Below are 21,504 nucleotides of genomic sequence, written 5' to 3' on the forward strand. Positions count from 1 at the left end.
ATGTTGGGGTGCATTGAGGGAATGAAACTCTCTCATAGCAACAAAAGCCTCAATTACATAGCACTATAGTTTTTTTTTCCTCAGGAGGAAATGCGTTATGCACCAAGGGTCTCCGCTTTAGAGCTCCCTGTGTGTGGGACTCCCTTTTCTTCTCTTTCTCTACGATCCCTAGGTTTACCCACTAAAACCTTCCTGCGCTTCATCTACTGGAACTGGGATCACCAAAAGGCATTACTTCAGTCCAGCAGGGTCTCAGCAGTATGACATATACTACTCTACTCTTCTAGTCTATTAATGTCCTTCCTCCATCTTCTTTTGCCTCATGATCCTCTCAACCATTTCTGCCACCATGTCCCACTGATCTTGGCTTTCAATCATCTTAGTTATGATGTTGCCACTCGTCAGGATGCCAAGCTCCACCAAGTACCGTCTTCTCAGCTGGTCCCTCCTCTCACAATCCAGTATGGTATACTCTGCCGTGTCTACATCCTGACAGTATCTGCAGTTCTCGGATTCTGTTTTCTGTGTTAACAGATCTACCTCATGGGAACATGTGAGAGAATGTTATCACAGAATATTGGGATGCATCCAGGGAATGAAACTCTCTCATAGCAACAATAGCCTCAATTACATAGCACTATAGTAGTGTTTACAGATCTACCTCATGGGAACAGGTGAGAGAATGTTATCTCAGAATATTGGGATGCATTGAGGGAATGAAACTCTCTCATAGCAACAATAGCCTCAATTACATAGCACTATAGCAGTGTGTTTACAGATCTACCTCATGAAAACAGGTGAGAGAATGTTATCTCAGAATATTGGGATGCATCCAGGGAATGAAACTCTCTCATAGCAACAATAGCCTCAATTACATAGCACTATAGCAGTGTTTACAGATCTACCTCATGGGAACAGGTGAGAGAATGTGATCTCAGAATATTGGGGTGCATCCAGGGAATGAAACTCTCTCATAGCAACAATATCCTCAATTACATAGCACTATAGTAGTGTTTACAGATCTACCTCATGAAAACTGGTGAGAGAATGTTATCTCAGAATATTGGGGTGCATTGAGGGAATGAAACTCTCTCATAGCAACAATAGCCTCAATTACATAGCACTATTAGCAGTGTTTACAGATCTACCTCATGGGAAAACTGGTAAGAGAATGTTATCTCAGAATATTGGGGTGCATCCAGGGAATGAAACCCTCTCATAATAACAAGCACTAGTTTAGTAGCAGACCAGGTGCATAGTTGTAGATTTTTGTTTAGGAAGTCTTCAAAGAGAAGGAAACTGTATCCTTTCAAACCACAAACAAAATTCAAGAGCCTCTTACCCACAATTATCCTGCTCATAGTGAGTATTCACAGTGGTGTCTGCTTTCCTCAAGCGAATAAAAGGCTTTACTTAAATGAAATAAGTATAAAATAATGAATTCAACAAAGTAAAACGTTTCAAACTAGTGTGTGGACCTTTTTTGACACAAATATAAATATCAGTATAAAATACTAACCTATAGTTATAGTCTCTCTGGGTATATCGGCAGACATGATGGATGGGTTTGGAAGAGTCGTTGACAACAGTGGCACAGCAGCCACTAGGTTTACCATGAACACAGTAGATGACCTTGTGGCTGCCTAGGTCCACAGTCTGGCTGTCCTGTCCCATCCTGTCGGGGAGGGAACCGTATGCCGAGCTCTTGTGGAAACTGTAACAGACCAAACACCAACATTTCTTAATATCATATACTAACGATTAGCAGTTTGATCACAGAATACAAAAATAAAGCTCAAAATCACATCACTGAGACAAGCACTAGGAAAAGTCAACAGGCAGCACTAAACCTGCACCTGAAACAATCAACTCCAAAAAATATGATATGGTTATCCAAGAGAGAACATCTTAATAAATAAAAAAAAGAATTCTCTGAAATAAAGCATATTATACAATTAATGTTGTTTTTGACTGATGATTGGACATAAACATATAACTAACATTATGGAATTTATATCAAAGTTATTTAAATTTCATAATTTATTATTTGTGTAGACTGTATACATGCATTCTCTTAGTGTTTTGATTGTTAATATGTAATAGTAAATAAATGTATTTTATCATACAAGTAAGTTACATGTAATCACTGTTAATACGATGTTTGTCACTGTGTTCTTATCTACTAGACTAATAAGTTTTATTATTATCTTTCTTAGTTCACATATAGGCTAATCATATTTACAATAGTACAATACTGCATGGAGTAGATACATGTTTTTATATCCCAATAATGGTAATAACAAATATTTAACCTGTCCAGTGTAGGAGTAAATTTGTATTTAGAAACAAACTCCGTTTGGGATTTATTTTGTAAATTTATATTTATTTTGTCCACTACCAATGAAGTATATAATAATATTTTAAATGTATATAAACTTCTTGACAATGCACCTGCATTTGTATTCTGTACATTGTATGTGCAATAAAGATGATTGATTGAATGATACTAATTACACCTTATTATGCAGTATTTCTCGATCTGAGACAATATTTCTAAAAAGACTCTTAAAAGCACAAAGGATCGATGACTTAATTTTTTTATAGTTCGCAACTAAAGTCACATATAGAATACCTATCTGAATATTTGTTTTTCGAAAGTTAACATAATCTTCTTTACCAATATGATATGTATTAAACAATTGTTACACCATTTGGAAGGCATGAACATATCAAGGGAAGTGTATGTACGAGTATATTAGTCAATAAAATGAATTAAAGACAGAAAAGTGATTAATTTTTATTAACTTAATTAATTATGCAACATATTTTTAAATGTTGTAGCTTTTTTTTACTTAAACCACATAAATTACTGTTTTGTGTGTCTATAGACTCACTATTTGCTTTCAAAACATGTTTATTATTTAAAATGTAATTTTAACTAGATGCAGGAAGAAGTATTCTCTGGGACTTAAAAATAAATTGACTTCATGACATAATACAGTAAGTGAATCTTAATTTTTTACCTTTTTTTAATTTTAAATAATTTACTTGGCAATGTTGAGGAAAAAATGAATAACATATCAATTAAGTTTATGGTTAAAAGATAACAAAACAGTGGGCTTTAATTTGAGGTGCGTGAATCAGCTGTGATTTCTTGTGGTTTATCAGAACATTACACACAATTTGTTACGACTGACAACTCAGTCATTACCTTAAAATTACACAAACTTTAATAACAAGTTTTCAAGAACAATGATAAGATATTTTGGCGAGGACAATGACAATGACAATGCACGACAATTTTTTTCATTTATTAACTAAAGGAAATTGAGTTGACGGATTTGTACAAAAAGTAAGTAATATAAATTTTACTTAGATATGGTTGTTTAATGTATTTAAATCTGTTTTGACAATTCATTACCCTTAATTTTTGTTTAAATGCTAAAGAGGAAAAAGAATAAAGTATCCATCACAGCTAGTATCTAAAGATTCTGTGTTAATTGTGATGATAACTGATTGTTCAATTTATGAAAATATTTAATCATAACACCAGCTGTTTTTATAATTATTGATTTCCTTTGAGTTTATTGAGATAATTGTTTGAGTAATATTATTGAGTTTCCCTATACAATAATAATTACTGTTTTATTGTGCGCTGTGTTAGCTGCATAAGTCTAAATTTCCGACTGAATACCATAAAGTTAACTACAGGAACTCTAATGGCTATGTTACAGCAGCATCACTCTTGTGTCTCAAGAAAGCTGTTATTAAAATGAAAATAAATGACAACTCCTGCTGACGCACTAGTAGACACTGGAAGCGCTGAAAGTTTTCAGAGTTAGGCAAATTTTTGTTCAGAGACATAAATTAGCAGTCACCCTTGGACAAGAACATATATCAATGGTATCTAAATTCTTGTGCTCTAATATAATTGGATATTGTACTGTTAACATGAAAACTCAAATATCACCAATACTTCATTGTTATATTTGCTGTCTTAGCAAATTTACTCTGGGCTGATTTTATTATTCCTCAAGATATCTTATCCCTACATTCTCAAATCCTGCTTGATTTTGGTGGTGATAAAAAATTCTCTACAATGTGCTTGTTAGAACAAGCCAAAATCAAACTGCCGCGCAACTCTTTGCTAACCTAACTCCTGATGTAAAACCAAATAACTACTAGATATAAATATAAATCTAGTAATGAAAGGTTTTATAGGAATTGAGGTTCAATGATTTGCTTTCGAAAGGTGTAGTAGAGGAAAGTCGGTTACTCAGGCATTAATTACTATAAAATTAAAACCATAAGAAAAAATGGTTATTGATTATTCCATAAATTTTTAAATCATTACAACACTTTAGATGCTTAAAAGTCCCTCATGTAGAAGATATTGTTCATAAAGTTTCACAACATTCTATTTTTCAGTACTGTTGATCTTTCTAACGCAAATCATCAGATTCCAATGTTAGAAGAGGAGAAACAATACTCAGCATTTGAAGCATTCATTGGCTTAAGTTACTACTGAAGGACATGTTATTACTACAATTAGATTCTGTACATTTAAAAATTTTAAAACACTTGGTAAAATTACTATTCACGATTTAAGTGTTGATAAAATGAATACAAACTTACACTTAAGAGGATACACAATAGACTGGTACCAACCTGAATGTAGGAGTGTCAGGAGGAGGGAAGGTGGGGAAGGACTGGGTGGGGAAATCGCTTTGTCTGTTGTCTTCTTACCAAAGAAATAGCTAAATACACTTTGTACACAGCCCATCAAACATTGCTATCTGTACACAACACAAACATACACGTATAATATATATTTCAACATTTAAATCGTTTTACCTAGTACCCAAAATGTCTAATGACAAAGCACATCAGATACATGTAACTACGTAAATTCCCACAACTGACAGTACACAGCTTACAAACAGAAATACGTGAATAGACTTGGTAATGTGTGTATTTAGGAAGGTATGTACCTCTGCTTCTCAAGGTTCGGCTGACAATGAACCACAGTTTGGTTTTGTGTTCTACAACACCGGAATTGAACAAAGCCATGGCTAACAAGGTCATGTTCAAATGCTAATGTCTGTTTTGCTAAATCTATAGCTAGTTAGAACCAGTACATAGTTTGGAAAAACCACACACAAAAATCAATATTGAAATAATAAAAAATATCGAAACATTTTGGACTTTTTTTATAAAAGCCCTCAAAATTAATAATGTTTGTAAGATACAACAAATTGATAAAAAATATGAATATGATGTATAAATAAAACATTTACCATAATAATTAACATGCCAACTTTAAGTGAAATAAGTTATAAAAAATTGTATAAATTCATTTATTTTATTTTCAGTTTGTTTTAGGTGCTTCACACACCTAACTGAATTATTTTTTATATAACATTTTAAAATTGAAAATATACTAACATGTTCAAACAACCAAGATAAAAATTTTCTTCAATACAATTTTAAAATACAAAGATCCCGAAGAAATTCAGAATAAAGGAAAATAAAGAGAGTCATATGTTGACTACACATATCTAACAGGAGTTGCTCCAAATCAAAAAACATTCTTACCAAGAAATACCTTTATCTTTAAATTCATTAATGCAATTTACAGAATTTTCATTGGTTAGTTGTTGTCAATTATTGTTTATAGAAAATGTTACAATAAATGTTTTTAAACAAATTTTATCACAATAGACAATATCTCTTTTTCACTGAAAACATTTTATTGTTTAAGAGCTAGATGTAACTTAATTTGACCAATGTTAAACTTCAAACACATTTATGGCCATAGTTTTGGTCTTGTAATGATGGGAGTTTGTCATATTTTAAAGATAAAAATAAATTTTGGTTTATTGTTTACTTTGCCTTACCGTTCCTAACCGTGCTTGTTTATATAGATCTATTAGTTAAGGAAAATTGACCAAGCAATGGTCCAGTGACACCATTGAAGTGGCAACTCTTTTAGTTATTATTCTGACACTAAACACCATTAATAAAGTAGCTAAACATATATATTTTCTTACAAAGTGTATACTTTTGAATATTGATCCAAAAAGGTTTATCGTTTCTATTTAACCAGTAATATATAATAAAACAAAATGCATTTTGGATGGGTAATAATTATACCTTTGAAATGAGATATCTCCTATAGTTGCAACAAAAGAAATCTGTGTAAAGTATCCAGAGTCTTAATGTTATTCTTAATACACTTATATAAAATTTTTTATTTTGGTCCTAAACTTTACAATTTACTTCCAAATGTAATCAAAATTCAAACAAATGTAAACAGTTTTCAAAAATTATTTAAAGGCTTACTTGATCGGGAAGGCTTTCTACAGACTCCGGTGATACCCATGTTATTGAGTACACCGATTGTTTTTGTAGTAGGAATAACTTAAAACTGTTACAAGAATTTATTGTGTTTTACATTTAGGTTGTATGCTCTATTGTAAACAGTTGTTCTGTTGCTTTTTTATAATTACTTTTGATACTGATATTTTGACCTGCACAGAAAACACTTAGTTATATAGTGTGAATAAATTATTCTTATTCTTTTATTCAATTTAATGTAAAAATACACATTTTCTATATATTAAAATTGTTTCCTTAGTACAGAAGGGTAATAAATACTTTAAATACATTTTACTACTTCTTTTGAAATGTTATGCTATGTGATTTATTTAAAATTTTATAATTTCTTGACATATTTTTTTTCCATAAATTATTTATTTTTAGAGTTTTTACATCCACTTTTACTAATTTAGTTACAATTCAATCAGATTTTCATATACATAAATAAACTGAATATCGCTGATTGTCATCAAACAAACAGGATTATTTTATTTCCTGAGCGTTCAAGTGACTAAACGAATTTCATATTTGTGTGTCTGTAGATATCTCGAGAACAAACTGACATTAAAACTTGAAATTTTGCGTTAATCTTCATTTCTAACTAGGCAACATCGAGTTCAATAGCGGTGGATGTCAATTCAGGGATTTGGCTGATTGTTAGTTAACACTTTCACATTGGTCTTACAGGTAATCAGCAAGAAAATATAGAATAAATTAATTTATAAACAAACTGACTAAAATCAAATGACTTGTGACACTGGTAGCACACGTAGCCTAATGATATGAGCTTAAGACTTGAAATTTTACATGCAACCTCCGGGATGTCTGTTACACGACACATGGTGTGGAGTAATTGTACTTGTTCATTCTTAAATGGCTTATTCCTATTTGTTATGAAGTATACATAAAAAATATATACATACATGATAATAATTTGAGTATTGAGCAGACTGCATAAATTAATAAAAGTTTTTAGCCACGTAAAAACCATGGCTGAGAGATACCTGTAAGTCATTGTAATAATGAATAGATAAAACAAAATCAAATTATATAAACAAAAGCTATAATTCTCATAATATCCATGAAAATTTGAATAAACTTTTACACAATATTTTATAAATGGAATTTGATAAGAACACAAAGCCACCATTATCAATCCGTAGCAAATTAACAATATTCTATACAAGAAAGTTAATTGCAGTTTGATACACCTTTATACACCATGACCACCCTAACAACAATCACATCACAGTTTCCTGTAACTGAGGATTTGGTATGGCTTACTCAATATTTTGTAAAATATTTTCAGTTGTATTTTTGACTATAAAACTTTTGAAGTCATTAAGATTTATTCTGTAAAAGGCTGTATAATCAAAAGTTACATTAAATTTATCCTACGAACTGTGTACTTGTATTCCCGTTAAACTCTTAAGATATAGAGTCAAGATCACTCATTATAGAACCACAATGAAGGTGCTAACACGTTATAGTTATAACAGTTATTAAATAAAGAAAGAATCAGAATCAAGAATTGTATTGTCGTTAAACACAATTCATGCAAGGGACAAAGTCACTATTATATTACATAATAACACTAGCAATAATAATAATAGTAATAGAACAAACAATAATCTAATATGTAATAATAAAATAGTCAACAATACCAACAAGTCTATAACCGTAACAATAATTAAAATAACAATAAAACGTATAACTAATGTAACATATGGAGATTCACATCATTGAAATAACAACATAATATAAATATAAATGTTTTATGAATAAAGGGAGTAAAAAACCAATGTAATTAAAAACTTATATCACTAGTGTCAGAGGCCAGATATTTGTGTTCAGAATAAAATACTTTTTGTTTCAACCAGTTTTCTATTACTGCTTAAAACCTAGAAACCTATAAATATAGATACAGACCAAGCTTTCTCAGTCAACTAATTAAAAAGCTTAATTTATATGAATATGTTGTTTCTTTATACTTTTCTAATTTGACAGAGAGTATATCAAGCATATGATTTTTCCTGATGTTATGACTATGAATATATTGTCTGGTTATAAAGTTAGATATTGATTCTTTAACTAAGATTTTATAAGTCAACTATATATATGCTAGGAACGGTCATTATATTAAGTTCCCTAAAATTGGCACACATGTACCCCTTTGATGAACATTCTTACAGTTTGCAATGCCTTTTTTGCCATGTAAAGACTGCTTTAGTGCTGCTACAGTTGCCCCATAAAGTTATTCCACAATTTAGACGAGAGAAAAAAAGTATAATAAGCTGCCACAAGCATATCTATTGTAACACTTTTTCTTAGTTTACGTAGAAGGTAAACAACTCTAGATAATTTTTTTTCTTAATCGTTCAGTATGAAAGTCCCAACTTAATCTACTATCAAGGTATATCCCCAACAATGTAACAGGTTTAACATCTTTGTATAATTGATAATTTAAAGATAATATAATTTTTCAGTTTTCTTCACTAGTAAACAGTTGGCTTCAAACTATTCTAAAGCTCTGTTTAATGCATAATTTTCATCTTGGATATGTTTATCTGGACTTTTATTATATCATAAGTATCGTATCATCTGCATACAATACTGGTTAACAAGGCACATAAAGTGCAAAATCATTTACTGCAACAACAAATAGAAAAGCTCCAAGAACAGATCCCTGTGGTAAACCAATTAAAGTATTTTTTTAAATCAGACTTATCTGTGTGTTGGACTACCATTTGTTTCCTATCCTTCAAATAGGATGCAAACAGGTTAAGTTAAGTTCATTGTATCTAGCTCCATACGCAAAAAGTTTAAACACACGATTCTATAATTTTACTAAAAATTAACTGAATTCAATTCAATTTATCTATAATGTTATTCTACATAATTATAAACAAACCAACTTTTTTTGGAACAAAACTAAAATTTTTATTGAAAGTTCAAGCAGAAACTGAATTTTATACATCAGATCTATCATTTTACCCCTTCTCCTTCTACAGACAATACTTCAATAATTAGAAGAATATACATACATACAGTAGAACTTCTCATATCTGACCTCCCCACATCCGACCTAGTGTCCGACCGTGCTCTGTTGGAGAGCTCGTTTAGACTTGATTTTTGCCACCCCACGTTACACCTTTACTACAGCCTATGGATCAGGGCATCATTGAGTGGCTAAAGAGAAGATACAGAAGAAAATACGTAGGCTCTCTCGTGGAAAAACAGCAGAAGGATGTAACCTTTTGGAGGCAATGAAATGTTTAAAAATAAAAGATGCCATCTATATCGTTGCAGCAGATTGGGATGAAATTAAACAAACTACCCTTCAGAAGGCTTGGAAAAAGATTTGGCCTTCATTGAAATAAAAATAACCTAAAACTGATCATGAGCCAACTTTGACAGAAGCAAATGTTGAGGCAAACAAAACATAAACTTTACAAAATCTACAAGTGTTTCAGCACGATCACAAGGTGACAGATGTAAAAGAGTGGCTTGTTGAAAGTGATGTTTCTGAAGTTGCAGCCAATGAAGATCTCAGCGATGACCAAATCATTGTTATTGTGCAGAACGAAACCAAGAAAGAAGAAATTGACTCGGTTGAAGAGGAAACCACAAGAGACTACGTAGTGAGTAATTCTGCTGCTAAAGACGCCTTCGATGTTGCGCTAAAATACATCGAGCAACATCCAAATAAAACCCTGATGAATGTATTGTGGGCACACAAAAAAAAAAAAAAAAAAAAAAAAAAAAAAAAAAAAAAAAAAAAAAAAAAATGGAGTGACACTTCCGCAAGGTCAAGATTGACAAAATGGAAACAAAAATTTATTACTGAATTCTTCAAGAAAGGTACTTTACATATGCTTAGATTTTATTCACGTTTTAATTTAATTTAAAATATGTTTGAAATGTATTCAGCAACATACAAACGCTAGTATTCACAAGTTCAACAACTTTGTTCACTTATTGTAGTATACTGCATACATGTAGTGTTTTCTACCTGGGAAAGGCGTTATTTTTGCTCCTCCCAATATCCGACCTTTTGGCCGTTCCGACCATGGCTCGGTCCCATCATGAATGGATATGAGAAATTCTACTGTATTTCTAATCTCATTTATAATTTGATCTGTTATGAACAATTAGTGCTTGATTGTCATGAAATCACATGTTACCACATCCTCTAAAGTGAATGGAATTGAAGGCTTCCCCTAACATCGACTGCTCACTCGTCATTACCCAATAAATCCTCAGTTCAGGAACTAACTGATTCAAGTGACCATCAGTAATTCTATTCCGTTACATGTAAAGAGATGCTTCATTGCCAAACAAATTCAGTTATGCTCACGCGGAGTGTGCATTAAAAAAAAGTTATATTAAGAGAAATTCTAAATAATAATTTTCGCATTCTACATCTAAAAAACAAATAACAGCTTGAGTAGTTACAAACTTCACACAATTTATTCAAAACTCATTAGTTATAATTGCAACTTTCAAGACATGCATTGATTAAATGACAGTACCGCTCTAATAGACACATTAAGACATGTAGCATTCCAGACTAAATAAGTTCTGTTAGTGAACACTAGTCTAGCCAGTATTAAAAGTTAACATTTTGGCTAACAAACTCTCTAATATTGAGACTTGCACCAAGTCCATATTATGTATGCTCTGGTAGTGAACACTAGTCTAGCTAGTATAAAAGTTAACATTTTGGCTAACAAACTCTCTAACATTGAGACTTGCACCAAGTCCATATTATGTATGCTCTGGTAGTGAACACTAGTCTAGCTAGTATTAAATGTTAACATTTTGACTAACAAACTCTCTAACATTGAGACTTGCACCAATTCCATATTATGTATGCTCTGGTAGTGAACACTAGTCTAGCTAGTATTAAATGTTAACACTTTGACTAACAAACTCTCTAACATTGAGACTTGCACCAATTCCATATTATGTATGCTCTGGTAGTGAACACTAGTCTAGCTAGTATTAAATGTTAACATTTTGACTAACAAACTCTCTAACATTGAGACTTGCACCAAGTCCATATTATGTATGCTCTGGTGGTGAACACTAGTCTAGCTAGTATTAAAAGTTAACATTTTGGCTAACAAACTCTCTAACATTGAGACTTGCACCAAGTCCATATTATGTATGCTCTCGTAGTAAAGACGTCATAAAAATGGGAAACTAAGGATTTTTCAGCCTTTAAATGTTATCTATGTTAAAGTTTTACAACAAATCTCAGTTAAATCAACGCCTATTATGTGTAAAGATTGGACAGCAAATGGCATTACTTTATACATCTGCTCATGATTCTAATTTTGCCTTCTTTGTAACAAATAATAGCTTACTAATGGAAATTCAAAACATCAAAAAAACTATTTTCCCCCATTAGTTGATTGTGTTCTCGTTAAGCAATCGATTGTATAATGCTTATGTTCAATAAAGCACTTGGAGATAATTTGGGGTCAGGAGGATATCTGGTTTATAGACTGCCCTTTTGACCAACAAGTGCACAAGTGTAATATTGGGAAATTCTTTATGGTCACAATAAATGTAATTTTTGCTGATTAAAGGAATCTACACAAATAAATTAAGCTTGATACATAACCACAATCTACTACAATAAATTACTAAAATGTATAAAAGGTTGTTATAAAAGGCTGTAACTGGATAATTAATCAAGATCTAAGTAGTTAGAATATTTATTACTGATAGGTAATATATTAATTATTTCATTCCACATGGTTGCTTAACCTGCACTGATCAGTTACCTAATAACTTTTATCGTCTACCTGACGGTATTTGTCCAATTATCATTATTTATACTATGCATATAAACATTTTGAAAGCTTTCAGTACAATATATAAGAATTTATATCCTAATATTTGTTTTGAAAATAGAAATATGCAGTACTTACAGCGCTAAAGGTGTGCTTTCGTTCATGTTGAACAAGAACTGGAATATTCAATTGGAAACACATGACCCCAGAGTGAAGAGTGGCTCAGGATTACAGACTAAGATAGTGCGCCAGGGTGTGACAAATATTGATAAAGCTAGCGTATTTGTTTAAACTAGCATCTTACTATCAACTACAACGTTGGAGCCACAGATCAAAGATATCACACGTGTTCATGATATAAAAATATCACTTTGAAGAAAAGTTTTCAGATAAAATGTACTAAGCATAGCAGTCTCTTATCTCAGATATGACAATTCACTTGGTAAATATGATTTTTAAACTTAGCCTGAATATAATTAAACGAAACAATTTTCTATACGATTTAGATGTTCTGGTGACATTAATATCACATTTTACTTATTCAATAACGTAACAGTTCTTTATATCTAATTGTGTTTGTCATCACTTGCAATGCAGCAAAACGTTTGTCTGTCTATCTGTAAACACTAGCCTATAGAGGTCATATTTTCTGCCTGGTTTTTGCCAAATTAGACACATACTTATCTTTCATAAATATGAAACGTAAATTCATTATTCAACCCAATTGAAACCAAGGATGCAAAGCGTGATAAAGGAATTTTCAGTAATTACAATTTAATGGCTTTTCATAATGAAGCTATCTTTACAAAACTTTACATAACAAGGTAATAGTACACCCCACTACTTGTTGCGTAACATGCTTCGCTGAGGTTGCATGCAAAATTTCAAATCTATAAGTGATTTCATTCTCGAGATGTCCTGCAGACAGATATACATACATATAAGGTTACAGAATACAAATTTACACAAAATCGACATTCAGCCAAATTCCATGGCAGTAAAAGCACCCAGGAAAAACACCTTGTCTATTTAGACACAATATGTCATGGAAAATTTAAGTCTACCAATAAAATCTTTCTCGGGATATCTTGCCACATGATACATTTACATTTTTGTTCATTCACACTAGTATTGAAATAATAAGTTTCGGTGAACAAGGGAAGATACTACAACGCCAGAGTGCGCTAATTTCAAATCTTGTCATTGATTTTCCATTCTATTATTTTTCATTTTTTACTAAAGGAATAAAAAAGTCACATGTAAAAATTTCATATGATTGTACTCAAGTTTGTATACGAATTTACTTGGTTCTGTAATTTCTCATTGCCATCAATGGTTACCATAAAACCAATTAAAAATATTCGATAACGCTCAGCCATAACAAATGGATTGACATGCACCAACATGAAACTCAGTGTTTGTCATATTTAAATGAAGCTTCATGCAAAATTTCAAGCCTGTAGATAATTTCGTTTTTGAGATATCGTGCAGACAGACAGAAATGAAATTTTCCAGCCTCTCGAGTGATAGGCTTCACTAAAGCTTAGCCAGTAGCTTGTATATTGATGAGGCTTGATTTAAATCAATAATGACCAGAAGTGTGAAGCCCTAAGATAAAAGCACTGAATCAAGGGACTAGTCTAGATTTCTTGTAATTGGATTGTTCTTATCTCAAAGCATGAATATTCTATAGATAATGTATTAACCCATAATAAATCATGTATGGAACCAGGAGTGAAAAGACCAAAGGTGAAAACAAGTAGCTTAATTAGTGAAGCGTCCTGTACAAAACTTGCTATAATAAACTTACAGGATGATCTCAAGAACAAGGATTGCAATTAAATATGATTAGAGAAAGCGAAGCCTTATAATGGAGCAGTTAATCTTGTAATTAGATGGATTAGACCAAACATTTTGCATAAATATTCAATCCCTTATTTCTAAACCCGATTGAAAATGGACAAGTTTCGAACAAGGGAGGCTTAGCTCAGAGATCGTGGGATATCAGAGCAAAATTTTATTTTATGTATTTGTTTAAGGATTTCCTGAGATTTAATTTGGTTCTAGCTTCTGGAATCTAAGAGAAAGCATAACACTGAGAGAGCAATACCTTGTAACAAGCAATTAGTAACCAGAAAGTGTATATACAACCTTTTAATATAATTGTGTAGTTTCTGGTATTTTTATAGTTTCTATTTACACTTTCAAGGCCAATGGGGCAGAGCCCTGAAGCCCAGATAGCCATGTTTTTAAGGTTGCATCTATTCTATGGTATTAGGCTTAGTAGACTTTGTACTTTAACTAGTAATATATGAACATATAACCCTCTGACATGAAATAATCCAGTAGAATGTCACTATTGGTTATAAAAGCAGGGAATATCATAATATTGTAAAGTAAGATGTAGACCAATATGGGATTTTAAAGCTACTCTGTCCATATTGATTATATGGTAGTAGACTGTATTATAAGTAGGTAAATACATATGTATGTATTATAAATAGAAAAAGTTTAAGTTATCATTTACGAGCGATTACGTGATTTGAGCTTGAATTTAGGTGCTATCTCGAGGGATGTTTTCCTTTTTTAGCCTGAAGTGCGGAATGGCGGACTTCGGTGCCACCATAGCTGCCAACCTGCACATCTGGTGAAAAAAATAAAAACATCCCTTCATATAGTACCCAAATTCAAGCTCAGATGATCATGTAAGCACTCGTAAAGGTTAACTTAAACTTTGCTACTACTAGTAACATATTATGATAAAATAATCTAAACCTACTATATCACCTGATAACAAGTAAATAGGGATAAAGTGGCCCCTGGATAATACCAAAGTCCCTTTTAATGCTATACATTATGTCGTAAAACACGTCAATATGACGAAATCCCTGTAATGAAAGTTTGTATAGTTTCTGTTAGAAGTTCATTTTAAAAATGATTCTTAGTAAGCAGTTGTTGCTCAACGGATCACTATGTTCCTAATTTCAAGCCTGAGTGCGAAATACTTCCGAGACACTTGATAAAGAAATTACTAATTTCCAGCACCTCATCCTAAAAATAGAAGTATGCTTAGAAATACTATGTGATTACTATTAGCTACATTTAGCTGAAAAATTCTTGTAATTGCTTCAATAACCTTCAGTAAATTACTACATTCATTGGTAAAAACCTCAATACCAGTGTTTTCCCTAACACCTGAGGTTAAAAGTTTTTATGGTTACCTCAGGTTTCTAAGGTTAGCATGTGAAACTTTCCAAAATCGTCCTAACATTTACAGTACATGTTCTACTACTAGCAAAATTTCTAGATTGGAACGGTTTGCAGTTTTTTGTGGATACCCAAGGTCGAGTTGTGTAATTTACAAAACCATTCCTCAGTTAACGGTTATGGCACTTACTTTACTGAAGTTTAAAATTTCAAGCTTCAGGTGATTGAAGAGATTTTGTGGCTGTTAAAAAGGTTTGCAGTTTTCCATATATATATCGGTGGTAGGATTATAAAAAAGCTTTACATCTTTTTATCAGTGAGCACCTGAGAAGTGAGATGGAATAATTTGCATCTAAACCCATTTAGTTGTCTGAAAGTTATTGGGATTAAAATGAGTTACTGGTTTTTGGGGTTTTACATATGTAGAGTACTTTATATAATTGTGTAATGTACTTTCTATATGTATAGATATGCATGAACTTTAAATTTGAAACTTAAAAAAATATATTTAACCTTTGTACTTAAGACATTGGTAAGTTACACCACTGATGTTGGTAGGTCTAGACCTACCACACATTGTATCTAATTTTGAATACCACATAATTATACCATACATCTTTAACAAATTAAGTATGATTCAGGTCACTTCTTATCAGGCAAAAACGTTTGGTTATCAATATAGCTGCTTGTTATTTATTTTTTGTCTACATGCATTCTTCTCGTATATACAGCTTCCTATTAATGCCTTATAAACATGTTCCTACAATCATGTTACCAAGAACACCATACAAATGTACACTCCAGTATAACTGGCAGTTTACTTTCCACATCCAGAAAGGATTTCTACCAATAAGTCCAATAAGTCATATAAAACATTTTTTTTCTGCTATGTTAAAATGGCAAATTCTGAAATAAAACTTTAAAGCTATGTATTTCTTGTAAATTATGAATAGTGGACAAGTGGTCAAAAACACTCTATATAAACATTTGGGCTAATGCAATACAATGTGTGCTTGTGAACATGATAACTTTCATTCTTAATATATTCAGACTAAATATCATAAAGAGACAGTATTTGTAAATATCTTGGTTGAGTTTGTTAGTCAGTCTCAAACAATAAAAAGTTACAAGATAGTGGTCATTCACATTCCTGCATCTGCATCTGTTTAACTCAACTATAACCAAACACAGGCAAAATAACACAAAAAAACTATTTTAAACAACTTTTTCACTTGGAATTATTTGGTATGTCACCATTTTTCGAAGTATCAGTTGTTCAAGTTTAAAAAAGGAATGATTATATCTCCATTGTTAGCTATACTAGAGCAAAATTTAAATTTTGTTTAGTATTCTTTCATTTAAAAAATATTTTTTCTTATATGATGTTTTTATATCTTCAACGATTTTAAGATAGTGGCCATACCAAGTTTTGAGAAGTTACAACGTAGTGGAAATATGGTGAACATGATGATTGACATAAGTTCTAGCAAAGTCAAATTATAGAACAGCAACAGAACTTACATATAGCTTGGATACATTTGTTTTCGAGTCTCAATATGAATAATACGTTTCAATATGGCTGCCGTTGTGTTTATGTAAGATTTTAAATCTGACAATGTCTAAACATATACACAAAGCGATATAGGTTTTGAACATATTAAGACCGTTTTAAATAACTTTTGCTCTTGCACATTTCTTAATCCCCGTTATGGTTTTAAGATGGTAACTGTTCAAAAATTAAAACCTGAATTGTTGTATCCTAGTTATTAATAAGAAAACTCCCTAGTCGAGCAAAGTTAAAAAGAGAAATAGAAAATTCAGATCTTTTACATTATGGTCTTAGTATTTTATAAGATTTTTTTTAGATAGTAGCCGAATACAAAGGTTTGAGAAGAAAACGATAACACAGATTTTATAAGTGAATATAAAGACACAAAATAACAAAATCTAATGTATTGCAACTAGAACAGGTTAACGTTTTTAAAAACTACTTTATATTCTTTTAACAATTTCTGTCTTGTACAATTTTGACTATAAAGTTTTAAAATGGTTGAAAGTGTAATGAATAAATTTTACAATTCTTACTGTCAGTCAGTATACTATTAGCATTGTACAAATTAACTGATAATGAATAATCAGTTTCATATTTTGAGAAGACAGCCACACATAAATATGAACAATATTTAGAAAGTTTGTCACTTTCTCCTGACTAATCAGGAAGAGTTATGTAACTCTGACATTAAAATCAAGAAATTAAATAAAAAATAAGAAATTGATCTATTCCAGAACAATATACCATAGTACACAGAGTGTAATTTTAATTTTAAGATGGGGGATTGGTGTAAAAGAGGCTAGTATAATATGCCCTCAGTTTCTAAGCTTGAAATATATACATAATTACTGAGCGGAAATCAGAAATATTTCAGTGTTGAATAAATGTATTATTTTCCTTAAAGCCTAATTTTCTTTTAGGATTATTTTAATCTTCAATAAAGAGGATAATTAAATTATTTACTTATTATAAAGCTAAGCTCACACGAGATAAGAACCATAATGTCATTTCTTCCCAACTGATAACATATATTAACAATACATACTTGAGAGATTAGTAACAAGGAAAACAGCATTCTATTTCAGTAACCACCACACAACCCCACAAGGGACAATGTTACACCTTCCAATTTGTCTGGTTTATATGTCATTTGAATTGTATAGATGCATATATTTTGGTACGCTAGTCAATGTGAGTGACATATCTGATAAAAATAAGACCTTTCAACATACTTTAATCAGGATACTCATAAATTATTTATTCAAAACGCTCAACTTCTATTGTCTATATAGACTAATTGTATTCGATGAATAATTATAATAAAAGCCGATAAACTGTGGGTTTTAACAATTTGTTTGTTCACACGGCTATAAAATATTTTTTTCTGATTTTATAACATTAAAGTTATTTCTTCTGAACACGAATTTAAATTCAATTTTACTTTGAAACGAGATTAAGATATTTTGTTTTATGATTGTAACTATAAAAAATTGCTCATTAATTAAATTAAACAATAAACATTCTTGAACTAACGAAATTATGAACAAATTTGGTCTCTAGTTAAAGAAGTTTGGTGATGCATCCTCCCTCTAAATGAGTTGGAGTTAACAGTTAAAAAAATATATTTAAATAAAAATAAGTTATCGCACTTTCAAAATATGCTGTAAAATATTTAGTATAAATTTTAAACATATAATGTTTTAGTACACAGAACAGGTATTGATATTATAAACCAGTAATTTTAAACGTTAACCCAGCAGGGATCACTTCTGCCTGATTTATACCTTCCAGTTAAACCAACCACTCGGCACAGCAAAAACCGATGTGTCACCCTTATGGATGTCCAGGATCAGAACATCACTAACCGCAATGTCCAGATGCTGAAGTGCAGGGACAATTCGATAGGTCTAGTCTACTGCAGGAGATGGCTGTTGGAGTTGGTGGGGTTCGTTCCCTAAGTATCAGAGGTTCTTGCTAAACTCAACAACAAGGGTGTGCCAGCCTGCTTTGACTGGAGAGGCTGGTTTAGAGCTGGCCACCTCTTATTCCGGAGGTCATGACTTTGAGATTAGTGCCCTAATTGTTCCTCATGGATCTCAATAGGAGGCGACCCCTACCCCCTAACTTTACCCATTAAGAATATACTGTCACTCCAGAAGCAGCGCTAAGGTCCTAATAGGACTAAGTGCAATTTATAAGCTTCTTGTCCTAAGAGAACAAATAAATCTTTAATGTTAGATAAAAATTATAAAATAATCTGTCAACGATTGACGAAAACCGAGGAAGGATTGAAGTTTTAAATTTGTTTATAATATTTAAAAACAACATATAACATGGCATACATGTATAATCCAGGACTGGAATGTATCCTCTGAACAAAGTTTATTCCTCATGATCTGTGTTCTCAGTTTTACATTTCTTTTTTCATCTTTAAAAGCAAAGGTGGAATAGCATACACCACAGGCTGCTTAGTCAAAGCAAAAATCTGATTGAGAATATGTGAACTCTGGATATCGGGTGACCTTCAGCTGAATTTAACAGTTTGTTTCAAGTACATCAGTGCTGCTTGGGGGACTCTGGTGGTCCTAAACATTTGGATGAAAGTTCAAAAATTGGAAAGAAGACAGCAACGGGCAAACTTGGCCATAACAACCTTGAGGATTTGGAACAGGTGAAGGAGAGAGTTTCCTTGGAGAGAAGTCTGAGCTTGCCTGACTAGGTTAAATGAACAGCAACATAAAAGCTTATTAAAACATTAATATCTCAGAGCTTTTTATAAATATAAGATTACAGGTAGTACTAGCGACAAGGACGAAATGACGGGTGATACATCTCTTCACTTGGAGGTGAATGGCAAGAAAAAGAATGACCCAGAGCTCAATGCTGATCATCTCAACATTTTTCACAAATAACAGAGACAAAACTCTTCAGCAAAATAGAAACCAAAATGCAAAATGTAGTTCTGGCTGATACAAACAATATTCCAGCTTAGTACATACCATTCCATTTTACTATGCTGATGAGAAAAGTCCTAGAACCAATAAACTCACTAAAACTAAACTTATCTCTTGAACTGGACGAATTCCCAGCTAAAGCAGTAAACACTGTACATAACAGTAGGCAGCCCCTCTAACAAGTAGAATTAAAAATCATTCAGTCTGGGCAAATTCCCATCTGCACTGAAATATCTAAATTCTACCCCAAGCATAAAAAAGGATCCAAAAAACTATCAACCTATATCACTCATTCACATTTGCCAAAATTATTGAGAAAATTGCACTAAAACTGCAGAAATTGCAGAAAAATGCTGCAACAACTTTAAATTAAAAATCTCCTAACTAAGAACCATCATGGATTTTCAGAAGGGGAAGTCAACTATTAGTGCTATTAAAAGTTTGGTTAGGTTTATTACAGATCAATTAGAAGAAGACAACCATGTATCAGCTGTGTAGTTAGACTACAGCAAAGCATTTGACTGTTTAGTCACAAACATGAAGAGATATGAAAAATTCCCAACATCTCTATAGAACAGCATACTAAATTTCTGTGCTTAACAACAGATGCGGAACTTTCCTGGAACACTTTGTTGGAGTACTAAGTAAACAACTTAGCTCTGGAGTTCATGTTGGTTAATAGAATAAAATGGATATGAGGACTGGTGGTAGAAAAGACAGTGTATCATGCCTTGGTGGAATCCCACATTAGATATGGTCTGATTGTGTAGGGAAGAACCTTCGAGCACAACCTTAAAATAATACTGGTCCTTCATAAAAAAGCCACAAGAACAATTGCCAGCCTCGCCCGAAATTAAAGCTGTAGAGAGGATTACAAAACTCTCAAAATCTTGCAAGTCACGGGTCTGTATATTCATGAAGTGGTTATATATTGATCAACTGGAATTGCTAAGAGGTGAGGACATCCATGCCTACAACACTTGAAGAGCTACTGACTACCAACTTCCTCCTCATACTACTAAATACACCAAAAAACCACCTACGCAGGACGGAAAATCTAAAATTCACTACCAGAGAACCTGAAACGCCTAAAAATAAAAACGCTTTGAAGACAACTGTACAACTGGCTTGTTAAAGGACCAGTCTATGATTCAAGAGTTCTTAATCCTGACATTGTAAATCAAGAATTCGATCTATTTTATTGTAATCTTGACACCGTTACATTTCTTGAAGATTTTGTAAATAAAGATATTCTGATCCTGATATCTTAAACAATAAACTTCCATCATGAAAAGAATCCAGCTGCAATTTTAGGAAAGAGATTTATCTCAGGAGGATTGGATATTACCCTAGGGTAATATAGGTTTGAATACAAAAACCTCGGGTCAAGTAAGCACACATGTTTGATAAGTTAATTATTAAGACATATGTACATTAGTCACGTGCTCTTTATGATTAAACCCTTATTATGGGCCCGTTTTTTTAATGTATTGAAATATTTTTGCAGTTTAACCTCCGCTATATTGATGTTTTTATCATTAGATAATCATTAGGAAATGCCCATATTACGCATTTTTTAATTTTTTGAAACATTTTGTCTAAATAAATAATG

At 32.0% G+C, this 21,504-nt stretch overlaps 1 protein-coding gene across 6 annotated transcripts in view; it reads right to left on the reverse strand.

Moving 5' to 3' along the window:
- Positions 1–1,198: 1,198 nt before the first annotated feature.
- Positions 1,199–21,504, reverse strand: part of LOC124361754 — a 48,540-nt gene continuing 28,234 nt past the window's right edge. For 3 of the 6 annotated variants that reach the window (XM_046815716.1, XM_046815714.1, XM_046815715.1), the window contains exon 2: positions 1,399–1,714. In XM_046815716.1, the coding sequence (XP_046671672.1) occupies positions 1,414–1,714 (301 nt within the window). In that variant the 3' untranslated portion in view covers positions 1,399–1,413. Of the gene's footprint in view, positions 1,715–4,668; positions 4,800–12,317; positions 12,630–21,504 lie in introns of those variants that run through there. The other 3 variants (XM_046815719.1, XM_046815718.1, XR_006922394.1) reach the window with 3 other exon arrangements.

This window comes from Homalodisca vitripennis, chromosome 5 (assembly GCF_021130785.1).
Source record: "Homalodisca vitripennis isolate AUS2020 chromosome 5, UT_GWSS_2.1, whole genome shotgun sequence".
NCBI classification, from domain to species: Eukaryota; Metazoa; Arthropoda; class Insecta; order Hemiptera; family Cicadellidae; genus Homalodisca; species Homalodisca vitripennis.